The 24607-nt window shown below is 37.9% G+C and overlaps 10 protein-coding genes across 10 annotated transcripts; 7 read left to right on the top strand and 3 right to left on the bottom strand.

Annotated features, from left to right (window-relative positions):
* Window positions 1-253: 253 nt before the first annotated feature.
* BDF20DRAFT_986628 (uncharacterized protein) lies at window positions 254-3105 on the top strand. Its single transcript, XM_053085223.1, has 4 exons — window positions 254-550; window positions 612-864; window positions 921-2031; window positions 2119-3105. The coding sequence occupies exons 1-4, from the start codon at window positions 315-317 to the stop codon at window positions 3003-3005; spliced, it is 2487 nt and encodes an 828-aa protein (XP_052938589.1). The 5' UTR covers window positions 254-314; the 3' UTR covers window positions 3006-3105.
* A 1514-nt stretch (window positions 3106-4619) lies between these two features.
* BDF20DRAFT_815973 (HAD-like domain-containing protein) lies at window positions 4620-6688 on the top strand (the record flags this gene model as incomplete). The annotated part of the gene is made up of 2 exons (XM_053077123.1): window positions 4620-6296; window positions 6377-6688. The coding sequence occupies 2 exons, from the start codon at window positions 4620-4622 to the stop codon at window positions 6686-6688; spliced, it is 1989 nt and encodes a 662-aa protein (XP_052938588.1).
* A 905-nt stretch (window positions 6689-7593) lies between these two features.
* BDF20DRAFT_805594 (uncharacterized protein) lies at window positions 7594-7776 on the top strand (the record flags this gene model as incomplete). The annotated part of the gene is made up of 1 exon (XM_053076498.1): window positions 7594-7776. A coding segment is annotated over one exon (183 nt), but the record flags the coding sequence as incomplete, so codon positions are not given.
* Window positions 7777-8646: 870 nt separating this feature from the next.
* BDF20DRAFT_816670 (uncharacterized protein) lies at window positions 8647-9617 on the top strand (the record flags this gene model as incomplete). The annotated part of the gene is made up of 2 exons (XM_053077179.1): window positions 8647-9084; window positions 9159-9617. Coding segments are annotated over 2 exons (897 nt in total), but the record flags the coding sequence as incomplete, so codon positions are not given.
* Window positions 9618-10259: 642 nt separating this feature from the next.
* Window positions 10260-10566, bottom strand: BDF20DRAFT_861790 (uncharacterized protein; the record flags this gene model as incomplete). Its single annotated transcript, XM_053080591.1, has 1 exon — window positions 10260-10566. A coding segment is annotated over one exon (165 nt), but the record flags the coding sequence as incomplete, so codon positions are not given.
* Window positions 10567-11161: 595 nt separating this feature from the next.
* BDF20DRAFT_834272 (uncharacterized protein) lies at window positions 11162-12007 on the top strand (the record flags this gene model as incomplete). Its single annotated transcript, XM_053078723.1, has 4 exons — window positions 11162-11256; window positions 11314-11440; window positions 11481-11792; window positions 11855-12007. The coding sequence occupies 4 exons, from the start codon at window positions 11162-11164 to the stop codon at window positions 12005-12007; spliced, it is 687 nt and encodes a 228-aa protein (XP_052938584.1).
* A 1588-nt stretch (window positions 12008-13595) lies between these two features.
* On the bottom strand, window positions 13596-16183 carry BDF20DRAFT_816471 (Lecithin:cholesterol acyltransferase-domain-containing protein; the record flags this gene model as incomplete). The annotated part of the gene is made up of 6 exons (XM_053077151.1): window positions 13596-13809; window positions 13918-13982; window positions 14146-14939; window positions 15027-15371; window positions 15537-15583; window positions 15714-16183. The coding sequence occupies 6 exons, from the start codon at window positions 16181-16183 to the stop codon at window positions 13596-13598; spliced, it is 1935 nt and encodes a 644-aa protein (XP_052938583.1).
* Window positions 16184-16306: 123 nt separating this feature from the next.
* On the top strand, window positions 16307-19340 carry BDF20DRAFT_999712 (uncharacterized protein). Its single transcript, XM_053085492.1, has 3 exons — window positions 16307-18014; window positions 18078-18828; window positions 18897-19340. The coding sequence occupies exons 1-3, from the start codon at window positions 16416-16418 to the stop codon at window positions 19217-19219; spliced, it is 2673 nt and encodes an 890-aa protein (XP_052938582.1). The 5' UTR covers window positions 16307-16415; the 3' UTR covers window positions 19220-19340.
* Window positions 19341-19376: 36 nt separating this feature from the next.
* Window positions 19377-20381, bottom strand: BDF20DRAFT_999711 (uncharacterized protein; the record flags this gene model as incomplete). The annotated part of the gene is made up of 5 exons (XM_053085491.1): window positions 19377-19396; window positions 19466-19536; window positions 19621-19687; window positions 19929-20109; window positions 20172-20381. 5 exons carry the CDS (start codon window positions 20379-20381, stop codon window positions 19377-19379), a joined length of 549 nt encoding a protein of 182 aa, XP_052938581.1.
* A 1033-nt stretch (window positions 20382-21414) lies between these two features.
* Window positions 21415-24059, top strand: BDF20DRAFT_408611 (WD40-repeat-containing domain protein). The gene is made up of 2 exons (XM_053075395.1): window positions 21415-21684; window positions 21771-24059. Exon 2 carries the CDS (start codon window positions 21833-21835, stop codon window positions 23606-23608), a length of 1776 nt encoding a protein of 591 aa, XP_052938580.1. The 5' UTR covers window positions 21415-21684; window positions 21771-21832; the 3' UTR covers window positions 23609-24059.
* Window positions 24060-24607: the final 548 nt, after the last annotated feature.

Here is a 24607-nt window from a genome sequence, read left to right as displayed (position 1 = left end):
CTATTTGCATTTTGGCAAAAATAAAAGCAAAGCTGTTTTACACTTAGGCAGAAAATAATCAAAGAAAGAATTCTGCATCTAGTGAAAGCCAGTATTCTACGGGGCTTTAAATACTAAAAGTGAAAAACACAGAACCCTTTTTTGGTCTAACCAGTTAGAAGCGAAGACGCGTATCTTTTTTCTCCGTATTTCTCTTTTCTATTTCCATGATTTTTTTCTGGAGATATTTTTTTTTTTATTTTATTCTATTTCATTTTTTTTTTTTTCTGTGTTTTGAATTCTTACTCATTTCTTCTGAATTACAGTAAAATATAATGGTCGAAGTAGGCGAAATATATTCTGCAATCTATTCAGGCATCCCAGTCTTTGAAATGGTGGTCAATGGAGTGGCCGTCATGAGAAGGCGAAATGACTCCTATATGAATGCAACTCAAATACTAAAAGTAGCCAACATCGAAAAGGGAAAACGAACAAAAATTTTAGAGAAAGAAGTGTTGACTGGTACACATGAAAAAGTGCAAGGAGGATACGGAAAATATCAAGGAACATGGTAAAGCATCATCTTTTGATAGAGAGGAGCAATGGAGCATTGATGAACAATTTTGAAATAGGATCCCTTATGAAAGAAGTGTCGAATTGGCAGAGAAATATGGTGTTCGAGATGCGCTGGCTCCTCTGCTCTTTTTTGAAATAGATGACATCAACACACCGCAACGTGAACGTGTGGAAGGCTTGTTAACTAAAGAACAGACAAAACTAGCAAAGAAAAAGTTATCAGCCATTACTGGAAATGCCGCCAGTGTTAATAGAAATAGAAGTAACAATAGTTCTACCAGTGGTAATGCAGCTTCAGCGGCAGCTATTGTAAGTGCTGGACTTTGTTGAGCATATTACTCCCATCTAACCAAACTTTATATTAGACACCTCACTCACCTATTCCACAAACGTACAATCCTTCAGATAATCCGTCTTCTCTTCATACAACACATGACAATCACAGATCCATAACCTCACCAGCGCGAAAGAAATTTAAACCTGCCACTCCTGTTTATGATGGTCAGACTATAATAGCTTCAAATTCATATCAACGTCAACCTTCCCCTCTATCGTCAGGTCATAGTATGGGTAATTATTCTTACCAGCAACAATCACAACACATGACCAAAAATACAACGACGGCAATGTCAGATGACGATAATAGCAGCAACACTCATCGTAGCTTATTGATGTCCATATTCTTATCAGATAAACCTGATTCTATTTTGCCTTACTTGAACGGTCAGCATCAAAAGCAGCTACAACAGCAACAAAACAAAGATCAGCCTTTTAACATTGATATGGTGATTGATGACCAAGGAAATACCGCTCTTCATTGGGCCACTTCTCTGGCCCGTTCTGAAACCGTAAAGCTCTTGGTTGGTCTAGGCGCTAACATCGCTTGCACGAACTACGTCGGTGAGACTCCGTTGATGCGTGGTGTAATGGTCGTCAACAATTTCGATCATCATTGCTTTGATGAGATTTTTGATTTACTGAAGGAGTCCTTAACAGTGACGGACAATAAGAAAAGGACAGCGTTACATCATGCGGCCATGACAGCTGGCATTCAAGGTAGAATGCATGCTTCTGTTTATTATATGAAATTAATGTTGGATTATATCGTTAGTAAGATAAAGCCAACAGTAAATATGGATCAAGCGTCCGCTGAAACAGCAACAGTAGATGAAGATTTCAGGAATATTTTAGATGCGCAGGATGCTTTAGGTGATACAGCATACATGGTTGCAGCAAAACTAGGGTGTAAGCCTTTAATGGAAATGTTGGAAGATGCAGGTGCAACGAGCACTACAACGAACTTGAGCGAGCTCAGTGTTGCGGATCATAACGATTTGAGAAATGCCGAAATTGGAGAGACTGCTAAATCTACATCTGACACTCCAATCCAGCAGCAGCATCATCAACAGAGCAATCTATCCGACTTTACTAGAAGGTCCTATGCGCCAAGCCAAAGAGGCAAGGAGATTATGGCAAGTAAGTTACCACAGTTGCTCAAAAAAAAAGAAAACAAATAGAATAATCAGTTTTTAATGCGTCATTGATTTTATGACAATCGCATAGCCGTGCAGAAGATTGTAGATGCACTGGATGATGAATATGGTAATCAATTAGCGGTAAAAGAACAAGAACTTCAACGTATATTGAAAGATTTGGAGGAAGTGACCAGTGAATTAGATACTACGCGAAAAGGGTTAGAAGAACGTCAACAGCAGTCCCAACAGCTAGCGGAATCCCAGCAAAAGGCGCGTCATATAGAAACAATTATACAGAACCAATATAAAGAGTTAGAGTGGCTGATGTATCATTACGGTGGAACTGCGGAAAATAGAGACGACGAAGAGAAAGCAGATATAAAGAAAGAACCCCAAAATCAATCTCAAAGAATCTTACCTACTCTGGAAGAGATTGAGTCATCCATAAATTTGAACAAAGATATAGATAAGCTCATCCTTGGTGATGACATTGATAATCCGGCAGACCAAATAACCGTTGAAGAGTATATAAAAAAACTAAGGGCTACTATCACAGCATACAAAAAGAATGATGAAGCGTTACAGCATGAAATCCAAAATTTGCAACATGAATATATGGAAAGAGAACTACAATGCAAACGACTGATTGCAGCTTGCTGTAACTTACCACTTGAAAAGATAGACGACTTAGTAGAGCCTTTAACATTAGCTATCGAAAGTGATCCACCTGATTTGGATTTGGCTCGTGTAATAGGTTTCATGGAAAAGATCAGAAGGCAAGGAGCATTTGGTGACCCACCAGTTGCTACAATGACAGTGCCTTCGTCTTCTGCAACATCTTCTAGTATGGCTACCGAAAACTACACCCAACCACCACAGCAACAACCTTCACAATCTTATGCAACCCATTTATCTACTCCGAATAATCTCAGTACACATGCTGATACAACAACGACGGAGACACCCTCGTCTTAAACTTAAATCTTCCGCTTTATCAACAATTTCTTCCTTTTTGATAATCTCTTTGTATATACATAATATCTGAATAAAAATTGATTGCAAAAAATTTACTCAACGTTCCGCAATGTCAGAATACTATCGTTTCGAATAGCACGAATTCGCGCAATACGTTTAACACAAGTATACGAGACTATCTTTTCTGCTTAAAGACATTTTGTGTGCAATTGGAGGTTATAAATATACATAGGAAGTTCATGATTTACACTTTTCTCAGGTATAACTGTTTTATTGAGAATTTCCATTAATATGAATTCAACTGCTTTCCCATTACGATAAATGAAGCTTGAACAAAAATCGACATACTTTACGCTACCTTATCTTGAGCAAGGAACATTTCACTATAGTTGGAGCTCAGATAACACGCACATTGAGAGCATGAAGGCTGCGAGCATATAAATCGTATTGATAAAGCGGGTTGATAACATGAGCGTCAGCCAAAACAGAGATCGTACCATTTTATGGACAAAAATTTTGAGCATGGCGCTGTCTTTTCAATTTGAAGCTCTTCTAATCATAATATTACTAGGTGTACTGATTAGTTATAATATTATGAAACAATATAAGAATTGCCCACGAGACCTATGAACAGCTAGCTCTTCAGTGAGTGATGGTCAACTCAATTTTTCAGGTTTTGCCTATAAAGTACATGCATACTTAAACCAATGCAGCTCTGCTTACTTGGATTACATTTTATTCCTTTTATCATGAATTTGTTCATCCCTTATCTCTCAAGTTTTTTTTTTTTTTTTTAGTTTTCTCTTAATTTTATGTAATACGGACACTTATAAAACAAGAAAGATATTAATTTACCAAATGTGGTAAAATCAGAGATAAGACAAGCTGTTTGTAATGTAACGATCACGGTTTGGAGAATGAATTAGCGGTCCTCACTTTAAATATTTTAAGGCACGTTTATGCTTGGCTTACTAACATTCTGTTGCAGCCATAAGACTGAATGACAAAGCGTTACAAAGCCAAAACGAGGTGAGCATACTGTACAAGAAACACAGCATACCCATCTTAAATCGTAGAACGTTCGGTAGCACAGAATAATGACTCATTATTTAGCGCGTGGCAGCATCATTTTCGTTATGGCGATTGCGTGAAAATATTTCGGGATGCTCATTATTATTTCATATATAATCTGCAAATCAAAGCATATTCTTCGCCGCATTCCCAGCGCATTGCAATCTTTGATACCGTATATCGATGATCCCACCACAATCCTCGCTTCATCCATATCTTTACCCAAGCAGCCGTTACAAACCTACAAAGAGATGTTAGCGAATTCAACCTGTACGTGCACTCTTCTCAGACAACAAAATCGAGACTCGTACATTTCTAAGATAGATTGTTTCATAATAAGTAACCTATTATCAATGCTTTCTTCAATAGCCAAAACGAGGAGAATAGATATAGGACCAGCGACTTACGTGTTAGACACTGCTAATTCAAAAGTTGAGGAGCGCAAGAAGTAATTCAATAGCCGCTGTTTTTATGGAAAAAAGCTGTAAACACATTGGGAGGTCTATCCCTTTTGTTTCCTTTCCCCCTTTGTTTTATTTTTTTATGAAATTTGGTAATTTTTTGGAGGAAAGGAAGAGACACTTACCTTCTCCGTACGCTGACTATTGTATCGACTACAATCAATTGAAAGGCTTTTTGAAAAGCAATGTTTTGCCACATTCTATCAAATCGTCCTCTACTACAGATGTTGAACAGAAGCGTTCTTTTGCCGATATTGTCTCTGATCGACTGACTCAGCTTAACTCATGTCTAGTCACGTTCATCCAGCAACTTGAAGTCGAAGTTAGCAAAGTATGTCATTGGTTCGATGTTGAATCAGCCCGTATCATTAAGGAAGGGCACAAGGTCAATGAGAATGTCATTGTGTTATTGCCTGAATCAGAAGCAGTTGCCCACCTCAGACAGATCATCATCTTGGAGCGTTTTGTATTTCTCAACTACACTGCCATTACAAAAATTTTAAAAAAGAGTGATCGGCACTCTGGCTTAGCTCTTTCAGAGCCATATTTACAACGTGTTGCTCAACTTTCTTTTGTTAAAGCGAATGCACTTAATCAATTCAAAAAGTTGATTATGAGTCAAATCCAGCAACAACACCAATATACAGAGGGTGTTAAGGATGTACTACCGCCACCTTCAACTCGACCTGTACGCAGTCGATCTTCGCAAATACAACACGCCTCTGCCAAAGCCTTACCGCCTGCCTTTATCGGCCCAAATCAAAAAGTACTAGTCTCTTTATCAGGTCCCCATGGTACAGACATTGTCGGCGCTGTGCTGTCTTGTTTGGCTCGTCATCCATGTGATATTGACGATGTAATGCTATCTCGTCTCTACCACCAAGTTACATTTGGTGTGCTGATAACATTGCAAGAGGATAACGTAGCGATGTTTCGGGACTTAGCTGAGGCTGCTAAAAAATGGGATGCAATTTTAACATATGATATACCAGATTCTCAAGCCATAGAACCTGTTGTACGCCATCAATCAAGTGATCGACAAACAGCTGATCCGAAATCAGCATCGACAGTTTTGGAGAAACCTTTGTCACCTATTTACACTGTTCCTTCTTCGTTGGAAGAAGCACCTTACTCACAACGTGTCAAGTATGCTGCAACACTTTTCAATCAAAATGGCCTTTCTGCTGCATTTTTGAACAATTTTACATTGCTATTATTGAAACATCGTATTTCAATTGAGAAATGGACACGCCTCAACAAACCATCCTTATTATCTTGTGTTGATTTGCGCCTCAGTGTCCCTCTTGAAACTATTATGGATAATTTACGTAGTGAACTCATTGAGCTGTCCACTCGTGAAGGAACTGATATTGCATTTCAAAAAGATGATGTGTATCGTAAGAATAAAAGATTGGTGGTCTTTGATATGGATTCAACGCTGATTTATCAAGAAGTGATTGACGAAATAGCAAGATATGCTGGTGTTGTAGAACAAGTTTCAGCGATCACTGAGTTGGCCATGAACGGTGAGATTGACTTTAAAGAATCTTTAAGACGCCGTGTTGCCCTTCTTGCTGGAACGAGTGTACAAGTGTTGGAGGAGGTTAAGCAAATTTTGATATTCACAGAAGGAGCCAAATACTTATGTAGAGCTTTGAAGAAGTTGGGATTCAAGTTGGCAGTAATTAGTGGTGGATTCATGCCTTTGGCATCATACGTAAAATCAGAATTAGGATTAGATTATGCCTTCGCCAACCATGTAAATGTTATTGTTTGGAGAGCGTACTGTTATTTTCCGCGTTCCACTGACAAACTTGTGTTTCCTCTTTTATCCTTTAGCTTGAAGTATCTGCTGATGGACTTACACTGACGGGTAGAACGATTGGCCCCATTGTGGACGGTATTCGTAAAGCAGAATTACTCGAGGTCATTGCACAAGCGGAAGGGCTTTCTTTGAGGCAAGTGATTGCCGTGGGCGATGGTGCCAATGACTTATGGATGTTAAACAAGGCTAGTCTAGGCATCGCTTTCAATGCTAAACCTCGGGTACAAGCTCAAGCCAGGGCGCGTATTAATCAAAAGAGTTTGAAATATGTGTTGACCTTATTAGGTTATTCTGACATTGATATGGAAGAATTGGAAAAGCAATAAAGAAATAGATTTATACCTCATCAATTATTTATTTATTCATCCTAATGTTAAACTATAATAAAAAACTAGAAAAATGTTTACAGAATGATCTAGTCGTATGTTTCAGAATCTCACCGTTTATGGCATTTAATTTCGCCAATGTCCCTATCTATCTATTTGTTGTCATTATGGTTGACAATTCTCATCATTATACATAGACTAGATTTCTCATTTTTTAATCCCCAATGGGAAAATTGATTACGCAGACAATTTTCGATGAAAGATTCCGCGAACTATCAACGGAATAGCAAAATAGTTTTTTGTTTGAGAAATGGCATTTCTGTGAGATCGGCTCGACTAATCGGAGTTTAACTATTTCCATTTTTGGTAAATGAGTGATTTGGTCGCTCACATGTTACGTCAGCAAGTAGCTCTCTTTCCTCGTCGGAGATTACAGTGAGTATTACAGTATTTTAGGTTTCATAAGAGACGATTTCGAAAATTTTGTGGACGAAGTCGGTACCTTAATTGGGACGTTTCTTTTTCTTTTAGTGGACTATAGATTTTTGATTTTAGACGAAGTAGGCTTTTATGGTAGACGAGATATTTTGAGTAGATTTCTTTTGCTTTAAAATAAACACATCCCTGCAACATGGATTACATAAATTATAATCCTGCAAGTGAGCCTATGCTTTCCGAAAATACTTTTGCTATGGACTTGGATGAAATTGCTGTTACTTTCGGGCAAATTGAGAAGATCGTCGACTATGATGAGATGCAGCGCGCGGCGCCCTGTAGTCGATGATGCGAAAATGGAAGAAACTGTTGAAGAATTAACAACAGAATTCAGCACTGTCGCATTAACGGATAAGTCCAAGAAGCGCAAGCAATATAGTGAGCACAGCATTAGACGGTTGATTCACTTAATCCAAGAGGCTGGGCTTACAGTTCCCAAAGCTGCGGTTGAGTGTGACATTCCGAGGTTCACCGCTTATAAGTTTTCAGATCAGTGGAATGTTAGTGATGGTACAGTCCTTCCTGGTAGCAAGCCAAGAACCGGCATCTCTCGACCAAAGAAGCTTTTTGCAGAACATACTGAGTTTCTTATAGCATTATTTGATGCGAGACCTTTGACAACAATTGAAGCTGCAAGACAGGAGCTCTGTGCCAAATTTGAAGGTTTGAGTAGACGTCTCAAAAATCTGGTTTGTACTCTCCATTCATATGGCAGCTTTGTTAAATCCAACGCTAAATTACTGTATCGGATCAAATTTTTTAATATCTGCGTATTTTTAAATGTGACATTAAACGCGTAAATCATACTGTTATTATAAATGTTGTTAAACGACATGTTATGTTGCCAAAATTTAGTGATCATTCTTATCTTTCACCTTTTTCAATTATTTTCTTATCTTCTTTTTTTCTTTCACTTCATTACCTTCAAACCAACGTTATTTTCTACACACATGTACAAGACAATCATCATAGATAAAATCAATTCAGTGAAAGAAAATCATACCAAGAAGGAAAATCCGCCCGGTAATGGCATATCACTATACAATGTGTAGTTTGAGACATTAGTAACCTTATTGTACACTTTTCAGAGCATACCAAATGTAAGGACTGTAATGATTTGGGTCACTTTAATAAAAATTACCCGGGATGCAAGTACCATAAAGCTATATCCGCCGATGATGGTAAGTTGAGCCTCGACCTGCCTTTAGCCACACAAGCCAAGTAATAGACCATCTCTTCCACATATAGTTGGGACTCGCAATAAGAAGAGAAAACAGAGCGCCAGTGTTAAAGCAGAGAAGAAAGCAGTGAAAAAGAAGAGAACAGCATCACAGGCTGTAGAGTGTTCCAGTTGTGGGAATGATGACCATGCTTCTCCTCGTTCGCCTCTTTGTCCTAATCACATACAATCAAAGGACGAGGCCATTTCATCTGTCCTTGGCCATGATTCTACTGTTTTTGCGAGGAAGCTTCCTATCGACAGTGCCGTTTTACCACAGTTTCGTGAAAAGTTCAAGGAAAAGGTCATCTCCTGCTGCAAGGACATCAGAGCTATAGTGTTTCGCTGCCAGCTATTTGTTAATGCCTACCTCGTGCATAATAAGAATGCCATTCCTTCAGAAGTCTTCACACAGCAATTTTGGTATTCTGTTGGACAACTCGTTACGGGCAAAAAGGTTACTCACAAGAAGGCGCTGAACGACGACATCAAAAATTATTTTGATGACTTTAAGGAAAAGCATCCGACAATAGTAATCAGTCAGAGTTTCACTAAAGGTTACAGCCACTGTCTCACAGAAGCCGCCAAGGAGATAAGCGTTTCGTATACTAACTCTATTGTTGAGCTTTTTGAACAACGAGTGCTTAAATATCTAACCTATAAGCTGCAAAACATGTTTGTTGTGCGTATTGTTATCACTACTATAATTTCGATTTCTTAGTTTCTAACCATTTGTATTTGCTTTATAATAATCAGAGCATGAAGAAGACCGACGCAGTGGAAATATCAAAAGAATACTGCTACCAAGTAATTTGCAAAGGCGAACCCAACTGGCCTGATAGAATCATGCTTAGTAAAGAAGACAAAAGCAAGATAGAGATGCTATGCAAAAGCTTTGAGAAACTTATAACGGAAAAGGTTACGCTGCTTTCCTTATCATCCGATCCCGCCAAGTTTACCAAAGCATTATGGCACATCCTATCCTCGTATGAAAAGGAACATGACGAACATGCAGCTTACGATGTCCGTAGATTACCGTTACCGAAGCGCTTCTTCCCTTTCCCTCTGCCTTCGCTCCATTGGCGTTTCATCTCCATAAGCGTCAACTCGCTCCTCCCATTCATGTTTCCCGGTACAGCTCCAAAAGGCTATACAAATCAACTCGAAAAGTTTTATCAAGTGTTCAGCTTCAAAAAGATGGGATTTGATAGGTAAAAAAAAAAAAAAAAAAAGGTTTGGCAGAAATGTTGACATTGGTATTTACTGAATTTCATTTTTTGTGACAACAGTTTGAATGACCTCAAGACAAGCCAAGAGACCCTATTCCGTAATATCGTCCGCTCGGATGGCTTCACTGTCGACTTTATTTTTAGTAAGAAGAGGAAATCAAAAGAAGAGAAAACCATCGAAGACCATCGGTTGACTTTGGAAGATTTTGATTATGCCGAAGTCGAATCTGGTTATAGACCCTGCTTCATTGATCCTGGTAGAAGAGACGTTTTCACAGCAGCAATTGGGATAGACGTAACGAAGCACCAGGTGCGAAGCTGTTCTACCAAAGAATACTACCATATGACTGGTAGCACCAGGTACTCTGCAAGGCTAGAGAAGAAGAAAGCTGGTACCATAAAGAACATCGAAAGTGATATACCAACTGCCAAGACAGGCTCCAAAGCCCAATATCACTGTTATGCAGCATACATCCTACAGCACTTGGAAGTCTTGTTTTCTTTCTACGGTGATGACACTGCCAAAGATCGATTTCATTTATACTAAGGACGGAAACGTGCAGCAGCCAAAATGGTAAATATGCTAGTTAATGGCAGTACAAAGTATAATGGGGATCTCAGATTGAAGAAGAGAGAAGAAAAAGAAAAGAAGGGTTCAAAGAAGAAGAACAATGGCAAGGCGGTTTCTCAGAAAAGAAGAAAAAAGAAGAAGAAAGGAGCACCAGAGAAAAAGAGTATAAAAGAAGGGACGCCAGAAGTTAAAATGGAATTAGATAAGAAAGATAGGTAAAGTTCATAAGCAATCATCATCAACAACTTATAGAAAGTAACATGTTTTTTGTAATAGTAGTTCAAATGCCAAATGGAGGCCCCAACCTTTCAGTGTCGGTGATGTCAAAAAAGTGCCTCTCATTGTATTTGGTAATGGTATGTTCGCTAAAGACAATGTCGCATTGAAGGGTCACCGATGTGGAACGGTGGGTGTTTTGTGGCGTGCACTAAAGCGACGTGAAGCAAGCGGAGACTTGGTAGTACTTGAAATTGATGAATACAAGACATCCAGAATATGCTCCTGCTGTTCGAACGATACTTTGGAGAGGTTGAAAGGCGTTGAGACCTGCAGTATACTTGTTTGTAAGACATGCCATATACTGTGGAATCGAGACGTCAATGCTGCTAAGAATATGATGAAAATTAGTTGTGCTATTTGGAAGGCTTTAGGAAGGCCAAAAGAATTCACGCGGACAAAAATATAAAATCTTCCTCTCCCTCAACATCGCTGGAACGAACCCAGTTTGATAATTACAGGTAAAAAGAATGAAAACCTTATACTTTCTAGTGTTGTGCAAACTGTCTAACATTTTATTCTTAATGGTCTACTATTATCTTACATCCGCTTAAACTTAATTTCCTTATCGTCTAAAAATTTTGTGTGTGTTGTCCGAATCTAAAGTTAATAAACTGTATAACACTGTTATATATGCGTAGTGACAAAGAACTGAAACATCTTTAAATTTCAATAGCAATACCATGGACAGAATATTGGACTTCATTGATACTAGAAAAGCAGAAGAAACTAATAAAAGTTGTGAAGCGTATAAACTATTATCAACGATTGATGCCATGTAATATTTTTCACATATTGTTTATTTATTATGTATAATATTCAACATTATTCTTAGTCTTAAAATCATGAAACAGTACAAGAGAGAGCCAAAACTCTCTGAATCATTTTATTTGCATGCATTTCCTGGTGCTTTACGGCCTCTTCTGGATGATACGAGCGTGATATCGAAAGAAGGCGAAATGGTGTCTGTAGCAACACAAAGAATGCAACTAATAAACGAAGTCGAAATTACTTATGGAAGAAAGAGTTGATATCCTCGTTGCAACTGATCTTGGCACTGACACTGATGTTGACGATGTAGAAATATGCTCTATTGAATTCAAAAAGCCAAATTCCACTACAACTACATTATTACAACAACAAAATAAAAATCTCAGGATCAACAGCTGTATTTTGAATGACATCCATCTTTTCAATCGAGACACTGACGACCAACTTATTTATTTTGATTTCGCTGGCAGATCTGCTTATATAGTTCAATTGTTCAGATATGAAAACTACTTTGTAGGACACAAGGTTGGGAATTTCAGCTTGGTAAGCTCTTTGGTAGAGTTAAATCAACTTTGAAAAAGTGTTTTAAATCTTTATGCCTGGAGAGAGTTCGCAGTGAAACTTGCAACAAAATCACATTGTCTCATATTGAGCAATCTTATAAGTATGATCGTGTGGAAGTCTGTGCTTATGCTTCAAATAATTTTCGTCGAATCACCAGAGAGAAATGTAGCCCCAGTCAATATATTCTTACCTAGCAATCAATCGAAAAGAACGAAGTATATGAATGATCAATCATAAAAGGAATACATATAAATATATAAATAGCCTCTTTTTTCATATATTAAATAAAGAATCGTTTTTAGTAATGTGTCATTACACTTCGAGAGAAGGTATATTGGTTATTGATCCAGAGTAAAAGAAATATAAAACACATGAAAAAGTATGGTAGAAAGACATAGAGAAAATGAAAAGCCATTTTATGAGCAAAGTATTAGAGTTCACCTTTTGCAATGACACAAACTTCCATAACCAACTTGACCTTCCTTTGATCCTAATGCAGCCGACCTCTTAGACCCTCTCCTAAACCTACTACCTTATCAAAAAACAAAAAACAAAGGATTTGCCATATTTTTTTGAAATAGAAGTATAAAAGAATTTGTATAGAACCTAAACGAAAAGAGAAACATCATTCAGGTCAATTTGATTTAATTTATTGCGACAAGTATATTTGGCTTAATGCCATTAATGTTTTAAAGTATAGAAATGTATTTTAAGTAATAGAAAGGTTAATTTGAATACATGTAGTTAAGCTGTAATCCTCACCTTTACTTCGATTTTTCATAAATTTTATCTCAATCTTCAAAGGTTTTTCTTTTTTTTTTCTATAACATAAGAAACAGATCAAAAAATTGAAAGCCTTACATTACTATGATATAGCTTCCGGTCTGTGTCTATGATAAACACTCTAAAATGAATGAAAACTGACTCCTTCATTTATATCATTACCGGTTTTGAAAGATTAACATTACCTCCAACACCAAAAGATATATAGATGGATTATGAATATGGTTTTTTAGCGACTCTATAGAAAATGGTCAAAGCATAAGCGTAGAAAGCACAATCGAAGAATAAAAAAATTGGGAATGATTTCTTTTCCCTGAAATTGAGCATTATATTCTTGAATGGATTTTGGATTACGTAGAGTAAATGACTTGTTTGGCTTCTGTAGTACACAGGATTAATATACTGATAAATACATTGAACATTACAGGAGTAATTCTCCCAGCCATTTGTCCAGCTCGACTTTGATTTAGTCAATCTGGATTCATTACAGTTATCTCAGGAGAATTCATGGTTTATGCCAAGAGTCGAAAATTACTACCTACAAACTGCAACCTTTTAAAATTAGGTTAGAGTTGCGCGCACAGACATTGATTATTGCATTGAGCTTGAGGTAAGTGTACGCAGAATTAATGTTATATTATAGGCATTGTTAAATGCATAAAATTTAAGTATTACATATTATAAAACGTAAACAAGTAAAATAACAGCGACGAATGATAGTTATACAAACTTTTGCAGAGACAGAAGTATGCAAGTCTCAAAGTTTCAATTACAGTAGAACAGGGAATATTAAAAAACGTGTTTCATCGAATATAACGTAATGATTCATTTCATGGCAATTGAACTTTCTTTGCGTACTCTTCAATTGGCGAATATATTCTCTCGGTTACGTTTTCAGCCTTTCCAGAGACCAATGATAGTAAATCCAGCTATACAAAAAGTTATCATGAGTACAATACCCTCTCGTATATGCCGTGAGAAAATGCTAGCCCTTCAAAATTAACTTACAGTCATCTCCCAATTTCCCAAAATATCAATATGATCTGCAGCTTTATATCCACCCCTAACGTCTAATTTACTGGGACTTTGCTCATGTTTATATTCACGCAAAATAACTTCACTGTGACCCGGATTGTATAACTCAGCATGTTTCCTCCAACCACCCGATGGAGCGCACATATACCCAAGTGATAATAATGGCACTGTACCATCGCTACAACATACAACAGCGAAAAAAGAAGAAAAATTCAAAATATATGAATTTAGAAGGATGTTAGTGCTATGTTTTTTAATTAGGGATATGAATTGGATAGGTATTTACCCGTCAGAAAATCTTATACCAGTTTCAATGCGTCGAACCGGATTGTTTACACTAGCATCGATATACTAAAATAATATTACGCTTAGTAAACATTAGAATAGGCATATTAAACAGATTATGCTTTTTTACCAAACGTGTAGACGGTGTTTGCTCCTTCATCAAATCCCGTAAATGATGATGGCGTTTTTTCTTAGCTGTTTTATTGCTTTCATCTTCACTTATTGACACTGTAATATCTTCCTCATTATCATCACTGCTACAATCTTCGGCCCCTTCTACACAGGATGTTTCGATTGTTTCATCATCCCTGCATGTCTGTTCCGCTGCTTCATCGGCTGCTGCGTAGTAATAACTTCTTTCTGTAGGCACACCCGTCCCATACATACAGTAAATCTTCATATTCGGTGCTACTGGCAACCTCGATTCCAAAGGACTAGACCACTTTGTATGATCATCCTCATTCTTCAAAAGCTGCTTTTCATCCGTTGTAACACCAAATGAATAATTTTTAGCAAGCTGCTCTTCAAAATTCGCATCTGCATTTTTCAGCAATAAGTCGATCGCGCCATCCACAGTATAATTCTTTAGAAGAGGATCTTTGGCCGAACTGGGTATAGCGGTGGAATTTTCGTCAATGCCTGCTGGATGAGGAACAAAGGACACCATATTACCGAACGATTCATATTTTTCGTCTTCTTCATCATCAGGGGCAAAATCCCGTCGTCCCCATACCGCTTCACCGCCTTTCGGAATCATAGACGAGCCTCCAAACCATGAACGCATAATACGTACTCGCTCTCGACGTGAGAAGAACTTTTCTAAAACATAGGCACCGAAACTACCTAGCGCCATGGTGTCATGAGTTTCACCGGAAAGAAGAGAAGTTACTGCTTTAGGGACGCCCATCAAGGGGCCACCAATGTTGACAAAGGACTCGATATGATCATCAACCCAGGTAGGTCCTCCTTTACCGCCAGAATCATTCTCAACCCATTTTAAGAAGTAAGGGAATACGCAGCTGCCTATAATTGTAGCAAAGAATTAGTTCGACATCAATAAGGTAAGTTTGAGAAAACTCGCTTTGCATCACCATTTTCTCATTATTTTACCCATTGAGTGTGTAACAACCACGGACTTCAAACCACCAGTGGCCATTTTAAAGAATTCAATTTTAGATTTGAGCATGGAGAAATAGTGATCTCTTACTTCCAGGTTATGGAAAGAAAGTCGCCAGTCATAAGAAGCGAAATACATGGTATTTGTATCATAGCCAATGGTAGCGAGGTTTTCAATAATCTTCGCCCAAACCCAATAGCCCGTGATAAAATAGTCGGCAGCCTCTACGCCTTGAACCGCACGAACTTTACAGCACGGTGGATCCAATCCTGTCACGGGATCCAGCATGATGTTTCGTATCCAGTCTTCCTTGTTTAATAGTACCGAGCGAATCATAGCTATGTGTTAATCGCAAATGTAGATATGGCAATTTAAAAGTCGTGTTTCTACGCAGATATGATTCAATAGATAACTCTTACACATTGATCCCCACATTCTTTTTCTGAAGTACTTTCTTGCATGTTCCTCAGTTGACCAACTTTCTAAGCCTGAAGAAACAATACCAGGCACCATGACAACTGGAAAATGTGGTTTCAGACCGAGTTGCTCTCTATAATACAGCGTCAAAAAAGTAAAATACAGTTTTTTTTTCGAACCCCAACAGTCAAATTGTAAGCATAAAATAGTAGTCATCAAAGGAGGATACATATGCAAAAAGCATGTGTGCCATATCAACTCACTTGAACTCGGATGCAGGCATAAATGAAATCTCCGTTGCTGGCGTGGGTTTGATAAAACTGGTAAAATTACCCAAAAATTCATCTACCATATCATGCTGAGGTAAAATACTTTGCAAATCGATATCGGCCAATTGCAGTAATAGAAAATCTTGTAAATCGTTTAAAGTTGTTTGAGCAGCGGGTGTTGTTGAAGCAGCCCACATAGCTAATAGACCGATACCAATCCCTACGAAAAAATTGAACCTCTTTTTACGATAGAAGGGTTGTCGCTCCATTTGATGGTAGAATAGATGTGCAGCGTCTGATAAAATATCTTCTGGTGAAAGCTCTGTCGTGTCTCCCTCGCTACTGCTACTGTCTGGTGTTGTTGCTGCAGTTGCAGTTGCAGATAACGATGGCGTGATTGCTGGTATATCAGTTATCTTATGATCATCATTGGTATTTACAGGCTTCCTTTTTCTCAAAAACATGAGATATAATAGAATAAGGTGGAATAGTGGAGAGGAAAAAAATAAAAAATAAAGAAAAAGCAAAAAAATGGCAGTTTTATCCATAAATGCATATTTGAGGGTTTTATCTTTCTATTTGGGAGGCGGTTACTCAAAAAAAGAAACCACAATTACCTTTTGCTCTTTCTTTATCACAACTGCTCATTCAATTATTCACACAGTCATCGTCCCTACTACACTTTTCATTCCTCGAATGATGGATTCAACTAGTTCGGAGCATGACGTAAAAAAGAACAAAAAGCAACAGAGAAAGCAGCAGAGAATCCACAGTCGAAGTCGATCGGCTTCATCTTCCACAGCAGCATCAATCTTCACATCCTCAGTTTCAAACTCTGCTATCGCCGATAACAATGATAGCCAAGGTGTTAGCAATAGTAGCAGTCGAGGCTGGCTTGATAATATGGGTATGGTACAACTAAAGCCTTCCAAATCAATTGATTACTGCGAAAATACATCCACACTGGACCATATGTCCGAAAAACACCATAAAAACAAGCCAGTATCAAGCGTTGATGCGGCAAGCAACAACAACAAAGAGAAGCTACTCAATACGGTCTCTGATGAGGATATTCTGAAACTAACTGAAATGGCTGTCCATTTACCCGATATATCAACTTCTTCTCAGTTACATTTGTCTGGACTTCATCGAGGTTCTAGCAAAACTAACAGAGAACACCCTCATCCTCAACAACAGCACAGACATACGAAGTCAGTTTTACATCCCACTTCGCATGCTGACAGTAAAGATAAGCAATCATCTTCTTTCTCATATGTTTCGTCTCCAAGTCATTCAATGGGCACTAATAGTAGTGATATAATGGATGTGCCTACCAACGTATCTCAACATTTTCAGCAATTCTTTGTGAAAGGTGATGAATCTAGTTCAAATATATCAGACGATCAAAGTAGTTTGGACAACAATAAAGTCTCTTCATCGAACTCTATAAAGGCAAAAGAGATTATGACGCCGACAATACCCATTCCAGACAAAGATCATGTGTTTAACCACCCATTCTTACGACCCCCAATAATGACTATCACGAACAATCGAGAACCATCAATATCTTCAAAAGATGATGAGGATGGTGATATTGCTGATTTGAACCGGAATAAAGTTGATGATAACGAATTAGCGAAGAAGGAAGAGCAGCATATATTTATGTTTGATTATGAAAGTTTACCTAAAGAAGTCAGGGCATTGGTAGATGCCTACGAGCAAAATGGAAAAGTAGTTCACAGAAAACTGACGGTCAGATTGAAAAAGGATAATAGTGATGGTAGTAACTCTCTGCAGCCATTACAGCTGGCTATAGATGAGGAGGTGGCTGCTCCAACAACAGCAGCAGCAGAATGCAAGCTTGATACCGGAAATATAAACAACTATGTTCTCTTGCGTGATTTATTAATTGGTGGAAATGCATCTGAATTGGACTATCACACCAATCCTGTTAGAGATATTGCTGTGTTGACGACTACAGTAGCAGACAATCTAGACTTCAAAAAACTATTGCAATTAAAACCAGACAATTCCCTTTTGGATATTCAGGTTTTTCTGTTTTTAAATAAAAAGGCAAAAAGTGAAGGATCAATACAAGCAACAGCTCCTATAGATGTTTACAAGCGAAATAACGATGAAGACGATGAAGACGATGACGACGATGACGACGATGACGACGACGACGACGACGACGACAAGGAGGAAGAATTGAACACGCAAGAAGAGATTCGAGACATTTTGAAGGTAGTTGAAAGCCGACTTGAAACGCTAGGAACCCTCAAAAACGAGTCCATGGTAAATACACTGAAGTACATCTATCTGATTCATACTATGGCTTACATTCTTGTTTATTTTCAGGACTTTCTACAGGAACATTTGGACACACTTGAATCGCTCCAACTATACGATGGATTCAGCAATACCAGTAATAAATATTTTATACCCAACAATGATCGAAAATCAAAGTTACCTCGCACTTACTCTCAACCAGCAATAAGCACATCATCTTCTTTTACTGACACATCTCTATCAACTACAAAAGAACTCGAAAGTTATAGTGTTCGACCCTCATCATCATCTATTTATACCATATCATCTTCAGCATCGTCTTCTTCATCGATAGAAGAGGACGGACTTATTCTTCGACCTACCAAAGATTTAATCCATTTGCATCATTATCGCAGTTATAGTAGTGGTCAGCCAATATCATTTAAACAGCAGCAGCAACAAGCGTTTAGTGATAGTAACAGGCAGGCTCATTCCACGTTCATATCTGGACGCCATTCAATAGCCGATACGTTGTCAAACACTTTTATGCATGACCCGTTTGAAGAAAGACAGTCTGAAATAGACCAATTGATCGATAATCTCCAGAAAGAATTGATGGACTTCAAAACATTTCTGCAACATACAGAGGAACTCGTTGAGGATGTACAACTGGATATAGATGACTTCAGAAGTAGAATGGATACCTACATCAAAGATATCCCGGAGTCGCATTATTCTGCGCTCAAAAAATTGGAAGTTGATATCGAGTATATTTTGTCAAAAAGAGCTAAGAATCCTTATATAGATACTGGTTATGCTCTTTTGTCCTATTTATTGACAGGTAACTAATTTATTTTATAACTGGTCTACGTATGAAGGACTGAGTGATAATAACCATCATTATATCAGCTTTTGCTTTGTTAGTTTGGGTCATTATTTATATAATGAAATGGTGTAAACGTGTCATTACATTTCCATTCAAATTATGGAGAGATTATAAGGATTATCTGGTCGAAAGAAACAGGGCTGTCAAAAGAGCCAGTATGCGTACTCTTTCCGGTGATAATCTGTTGTCCATGTCCACCATGATGACCGCCAGTAATAATAATGGTCGTATCAACAACATTAATAGCAATGGGAAACGCAGTAGTATTAGCAGTAATAGTAGTGACTTCATAACCTTTAGAAATTTGGCTCAACGATCTTCAGCGTTCTCATCATCCGAAATCTAGTTGTAAATTTACTTGTGTAAACCTTGTGGTTATGTATATAAATATAATCCTTTTGTACAAAGTAAACAAAAGGAGTTTTTGGTTATGAATCAAAATTGAACTTCTTGTAAATATATGCTCTCTGAAATCTCATCAAGGGAACCCAATATTGATAATATTAATGAAATTGTAAGAAGCCTATCGTCAAAAGATCAGCAGCTGAATATCTTTAGCTTTTGATTGACTATAGAAGGCATCTTTTTTTACCTGCAACGCTTGTTGTACCTTGCATAAGTTTGTCAAAAGACAGAAAAGCATTCAATTCGGGACCAAGTATACTATATGTTTGATAGACAAAGCTCGTAAATAAAGTCAAAAATGGTCTTTGTTCCATCAATTTGGTTTTTAAGCAATTATTTTACCTAAGCGTTCTGCCCTCGAAAAAGGCTGTCGATGAACGGCGGATAGAATGACTACAAAAATCGTATTCTATAACAAATCCGATTCCTTTCGTATATCACCCTTTCACTGCACAATAGCAACAAGATTTGGATGAAAGACATATTTATAGTCGTGACGCTAATTTTGCTAAGTGTATGGGTAGCGTCCTTTTACAGTCTTTTCGGTTCAGTTTCGGACAGCATTGAAGTGATTTTCAGATTAAAGAACAAAAAAATTGGGATTTGAGTACAATATTTTTGGATATATTATTGATAAAATGTAGACTTACTTCCTGTAGAATCTTTAAGTCTCCCATCGAGGGGAGACAACCACATTCGCTGTGGCGCTTTGTGATTGACGACAAAATGGGCCAGGTCTTCCATGACCATAAGTTGGCCGGCTGGCTGAAGAAAAATGTAATCAAGGAGCTCATTATAAACAAGGTCTTTGATAGGGCCAACATTGAAACCCTACATGGTTATGGTTGTCAATTTGGTGTACTTAAATATATATATTCATTGGTAATACTTACAGGGTAATAAAGGCGACGATAATAGATAAAGTATTTTGCCACCGTGTCTTCAAAGTTCTCAACATAATAGTTTTCATATGTTGTGGCCAAAGTGATACATGCTGACGATACAATCTGGCCGTAATATGCCAAATAACCACAATATACTGAAAGATTGACTTCATGATAATGTATCAAGAGCGTATAATATGTCTCTGCGAAACCTGTCATTTCAAGGTAACGAGCCTCCACATCTTCAATTCTGGCACTTCCATAGACGACTCGACAGACAGTATACCAGAAGTTTTGCTCGAACAACGCGTTTGTTACATGCTTATGATACGTAAGAATGTAATGGTTGACAATGAATTGAGCCTTGACTACCACTGTTCGCAGAAAGGCTGACTTTTCCAACACACGTTCATGGCAGGGACAAAATTGGCAGGATTCGTAACAAAAGTTTCTAACGGCACTGAAATAGTGAACCTTTCAAAACTACACAATTGCCTTGTTATTGTTTCCTCCAATGTCCATTCATGATTGAGGCATAATGGACTTCTTTTGCTTCCATGTCCGAGTTCTCCACATGACTTGCACTTGGTAGTGTTTATGCTGGAAGATGCTTTCCGCTCGGTTTTTGCGCGTTTCTTACCTTTAACAACGCTTTCGGAATCTTTGGTTTTTTGGCCTAATACAATATTTACAGTATATTATAAGTTTTCAGTAGACATAAGCAATACTAGGAATTCATACTTCTCAATCTTCTCTCAATTTTCGGCAGTTTCATCATCGAGAGCAGCTTCGGCATAGAGCTTATGCCGTGACATAAAAGTATACGAATCTAAGTAACTTTTAAGAAAGAAAGAAAAAGATGGAGAAAAAATAAAGGAAAGGGAAAAGTGAGAGTAGTTAGATGACAGCATTTTTCTGACAACATTTATCGCTCTATTACTGTTTGACATATTGGAATGGCGTAAAAGTTATCTGTTTCCGTAAGCTCAACAGAATCTGCAAGCAGAGCTTTACGCTCAATAAGGTCTATATTTTAGCTCTTCAAAAGGGGCTCTAAGAGGGAAATATGTAAAAGAAAGGTTATTTAGGCTGCTATGCTCCCACTCCTAAGGGTGATTTAGGTTGAACAGCTGCCATCAATCCGATTTTATTCTAGGAAGTGTCTAAAACAAATTGCCAAATTTGTCCAATTTTATTTAATGAAAAAGTCTTATTTCTTTTGAAAATAGTTCGAATATGTCTTTTTTGCATAATTTCGTTTTATCTCCCGTCAAGTGTGATATGTGACGCCCTCTTTTACTTTCTTTGTTTCTTCCTATATTCGAAGATATCATCATCTGTTCTTTTTTTGATAGCGCTGAAGATGCCAGAGTCAGCGACATTCCAACAAAATGCTTCATCGATTGTACAAATAACTCTGAATTATAGACCCGAAGAACAGCACTTGTATAACACATCATCTTCATCCTCATCTTCATATTTGAACGCAACGTCAACCGATACCTCTGAACAAGCCCCAAACGTAGGTTGACACTCTTTTTTCAATACGGTCGAGCAGAAAGGAGCTATTACTCAAATTAATTTTTCCTTATTTAACGTAGGATGCAGCCTTATTCAGCGCTATACCCCCTACAACAATTAATACAGATACCAATAATGCTGACGTACCAATGCCTTATTTATTACAACAGCTTCCCCATTTAGCAAAATCTTATGAAACTTGGAGCCCTGAACTTCAGTCTTCCATTTTATCAAGTCTGATAAAAAAATCAAGAAAATCTACATTACAGCTTGCCAGCAGTCTTATACATCCCATTTTGAAAAGAGATTTTTTGGCATCATTGCCTTATGAATTACGTCTACAGATTATCAGCTATTTAGACGTACAATCTTTATGTGAAGCGTCACGTGTAAGTAAAATATGGAATGTTTTGATTGATTATGATCAACAGACATGGTATCGCTTGTTACTACAAGACGGATTTGTTATACCCACAACAACATCAACGAAAACAACAACAGATAACCTCTCCTTTCATATTACATCATCGCAAACCAATGCCCCAACCACAACATCTTCCCCACTCTCAGCACTCCAATTGTCCCCTCATGAGCATCTAAATAAGCATCACCACCACTCTTTTATCGACTACAAAAGTGCTTATCGGTCGCAATACGTTCTTAAAATGAATTGGAAATACGGCCGGTTCAAGCGTACAGCATTTGCCGGCCATACAGATAACATTGTTACTTCGTTACAATTTGACGAGCATAAAATTGTTTCTGGTGCAACAGACTCTTTGATTAATGTCTATTCTACAAAAGATCCGCAGCGTCAACGATTTACCTTATCGGGCCATGATGGCGGTGTATGGGCTTTACAATACGTAGGCAATACGTTGGTTAGTGGGTCTGTGGACCGAACCGTCCGTGTATGGGATTTGAGCAAACGAAAGTGTACACATGTTTTTAAAGGCCACACTTCAACAGTAAGGTGCTTGCTAATTGTGATGCCTGTAGTGACGTCCAGCGGAAAAAAAGAACCAAGTGAGCCATTGATCGTGACAGGTGCGAGAGACTCGTCGATACGAGTGTGGAGATTACCCGAGTTAGATAATGAGAGTCAAGTTGAGTTTACAAAAGGCGATGAAATTATCAGTGATACGGTTCTCACCCATACAAATATTGCGAATCATAACTCAACGGCAGACGGAGAAGGGGAGGAAGAAATGGAAATAGGTCCAGAAGAAGACAACAATGACGAAGGGGACGATGAGCTCGTTATGAACGATGAGAATCGTGATCCATCCACGAACAATGACAATAATGATGAAAATCTTTTTGTTGGTGAAGGAACGAACCCTTGGTTTAAATTTCTTATGGTGGGCCATACTAATTCTGTCCGGTCTATCGCTGCTTATGGCAATACACTTATTAGTGGCAGTTACGATAATACAGTAGGTGTTTGGAGTCTGGATACGGGTCGTTTACTCCATCGTATGGAAGGCCACACAAGCAATGTCTATTCTGTTGTCATTGATCCCCCTCGCCAACAATGTATGAGTGGAAGTATGGACAGCGTTGTGTATATTTGGGACTATATGACAGGTGAATGCCTACACAAGCTTGATGGACATAGTATACTTGTGGGACTCCTAGGGTTAACCCCTAATTATCTGGTGAGTGCTGCTGCTGATCGTACCTTAAGAGTATGGGATCCGAATACAGGTGTTTGTGAGCATGTGCTGTCTGGTAAACATGGGCATGAAGGAGCTATTACTTGTTTCAAACATGACGAAGAGAAGGTTATTTCTGGTTCAGAGGGTGGATTGAAAATTTGGGATATCAAAACTGGAAAGTTCATGTATGACTTGGTAACCGGTGTAAAAGGTGTTTGGTGGCTCACCTTTAATAGGAGTAAATGTGTAGTCTCCGTTCATGAGTAAGTTACGCATCTCTAACATCAAATGTTGCTCGAATAATAAATGTTCCTGACGTACATATTCATTTAGTAACGACAAAACTTGGTTTGAGCTTTTGGATTTCGACGTTGAACCGAAATCTGTTACGCCAGCAACAGCAAATGAACCGCCTGTTACAGTGCTCTCGGAGGATACCGTAATCATAGAAAGAGCAATCATTAGAGGGAACGCAACCATCCAACAGTTTAGAGATTTAGTAGACACAGTACATCCAACTCGCGGGAGAAATAATCATAACATGACTTAACTTCTAGATTAATTTTGCACAATCTTTTATTGTCACTTTTGTATTTTTAATTTTTCTTTTCTTTTTCTACTTTTTTCCCTTTTACAATATCGTCTATCCTTCCGAAAAGAAGAAATGCTCGAATCGTCGTGTAAAATCGAGTTGTTCATAACAAATGTAGATTATAAACGTAAAGATCCTGTTTTCTGGATAGAAGTGAACGTAAAGTTTCTTATCAATTTGATGTAAAACGGACACACATACCTGTAAAGAACGAGATGACTTAATCTGTATACTTAGTTTGATGCCCTTTTCTTTTACATATAACAGACAGATTTACCACAATATAAACATAAACATAAACGAATTCCCCGATATTATAGTGAATTGAAAAGACTACATTACTATCTGGAGGCGACGTTAGACGATGTACTTTTACCTACTTTACCGGATTGCCCTGTACCAAGATTCAATAACGTTGGGCAGCTGGTGAGTAAGCATTGGTGGTTTACTATCCGACTGCCTTTTGAAGAGCAGTTGCAACAACATTCACAGCAGGAACAACCGTCTGTGCTAACAGAAGGTCATACCGAGAATAACTATGAAAGACTACAGATCTGGTTAAACAGAGTTTCACAGCATGAAAGAGTTAAACAAAGTAAAATTTTGAAAGAATTTGTAGAAAGTGAAATTGGGGTAAATTTTGCTTTGATGACTGTGCGTCAATTGAGCGCAAA

This window comes from Mycotypha africana (assembly GCF_025528875.1).
Source record: "Mycotypha africana strain NRRL 2978 chromosome Unknown BDF20scaffold_3, whole genome shotgun sequence".
In the NCBI taxonomy this organism is placed as follows: Eukaryota; Fungi; Mucoromycota; class Mucoromycetes; order Mucorales; family Mycotyphaceae; genus Mycotypha; species Mycotypha africana.
The sequence above is the reverse complement of the archived record's forward strand: the minus strand, read 5'-3'. Positions and strand labels throughout refer to the sequence as shown.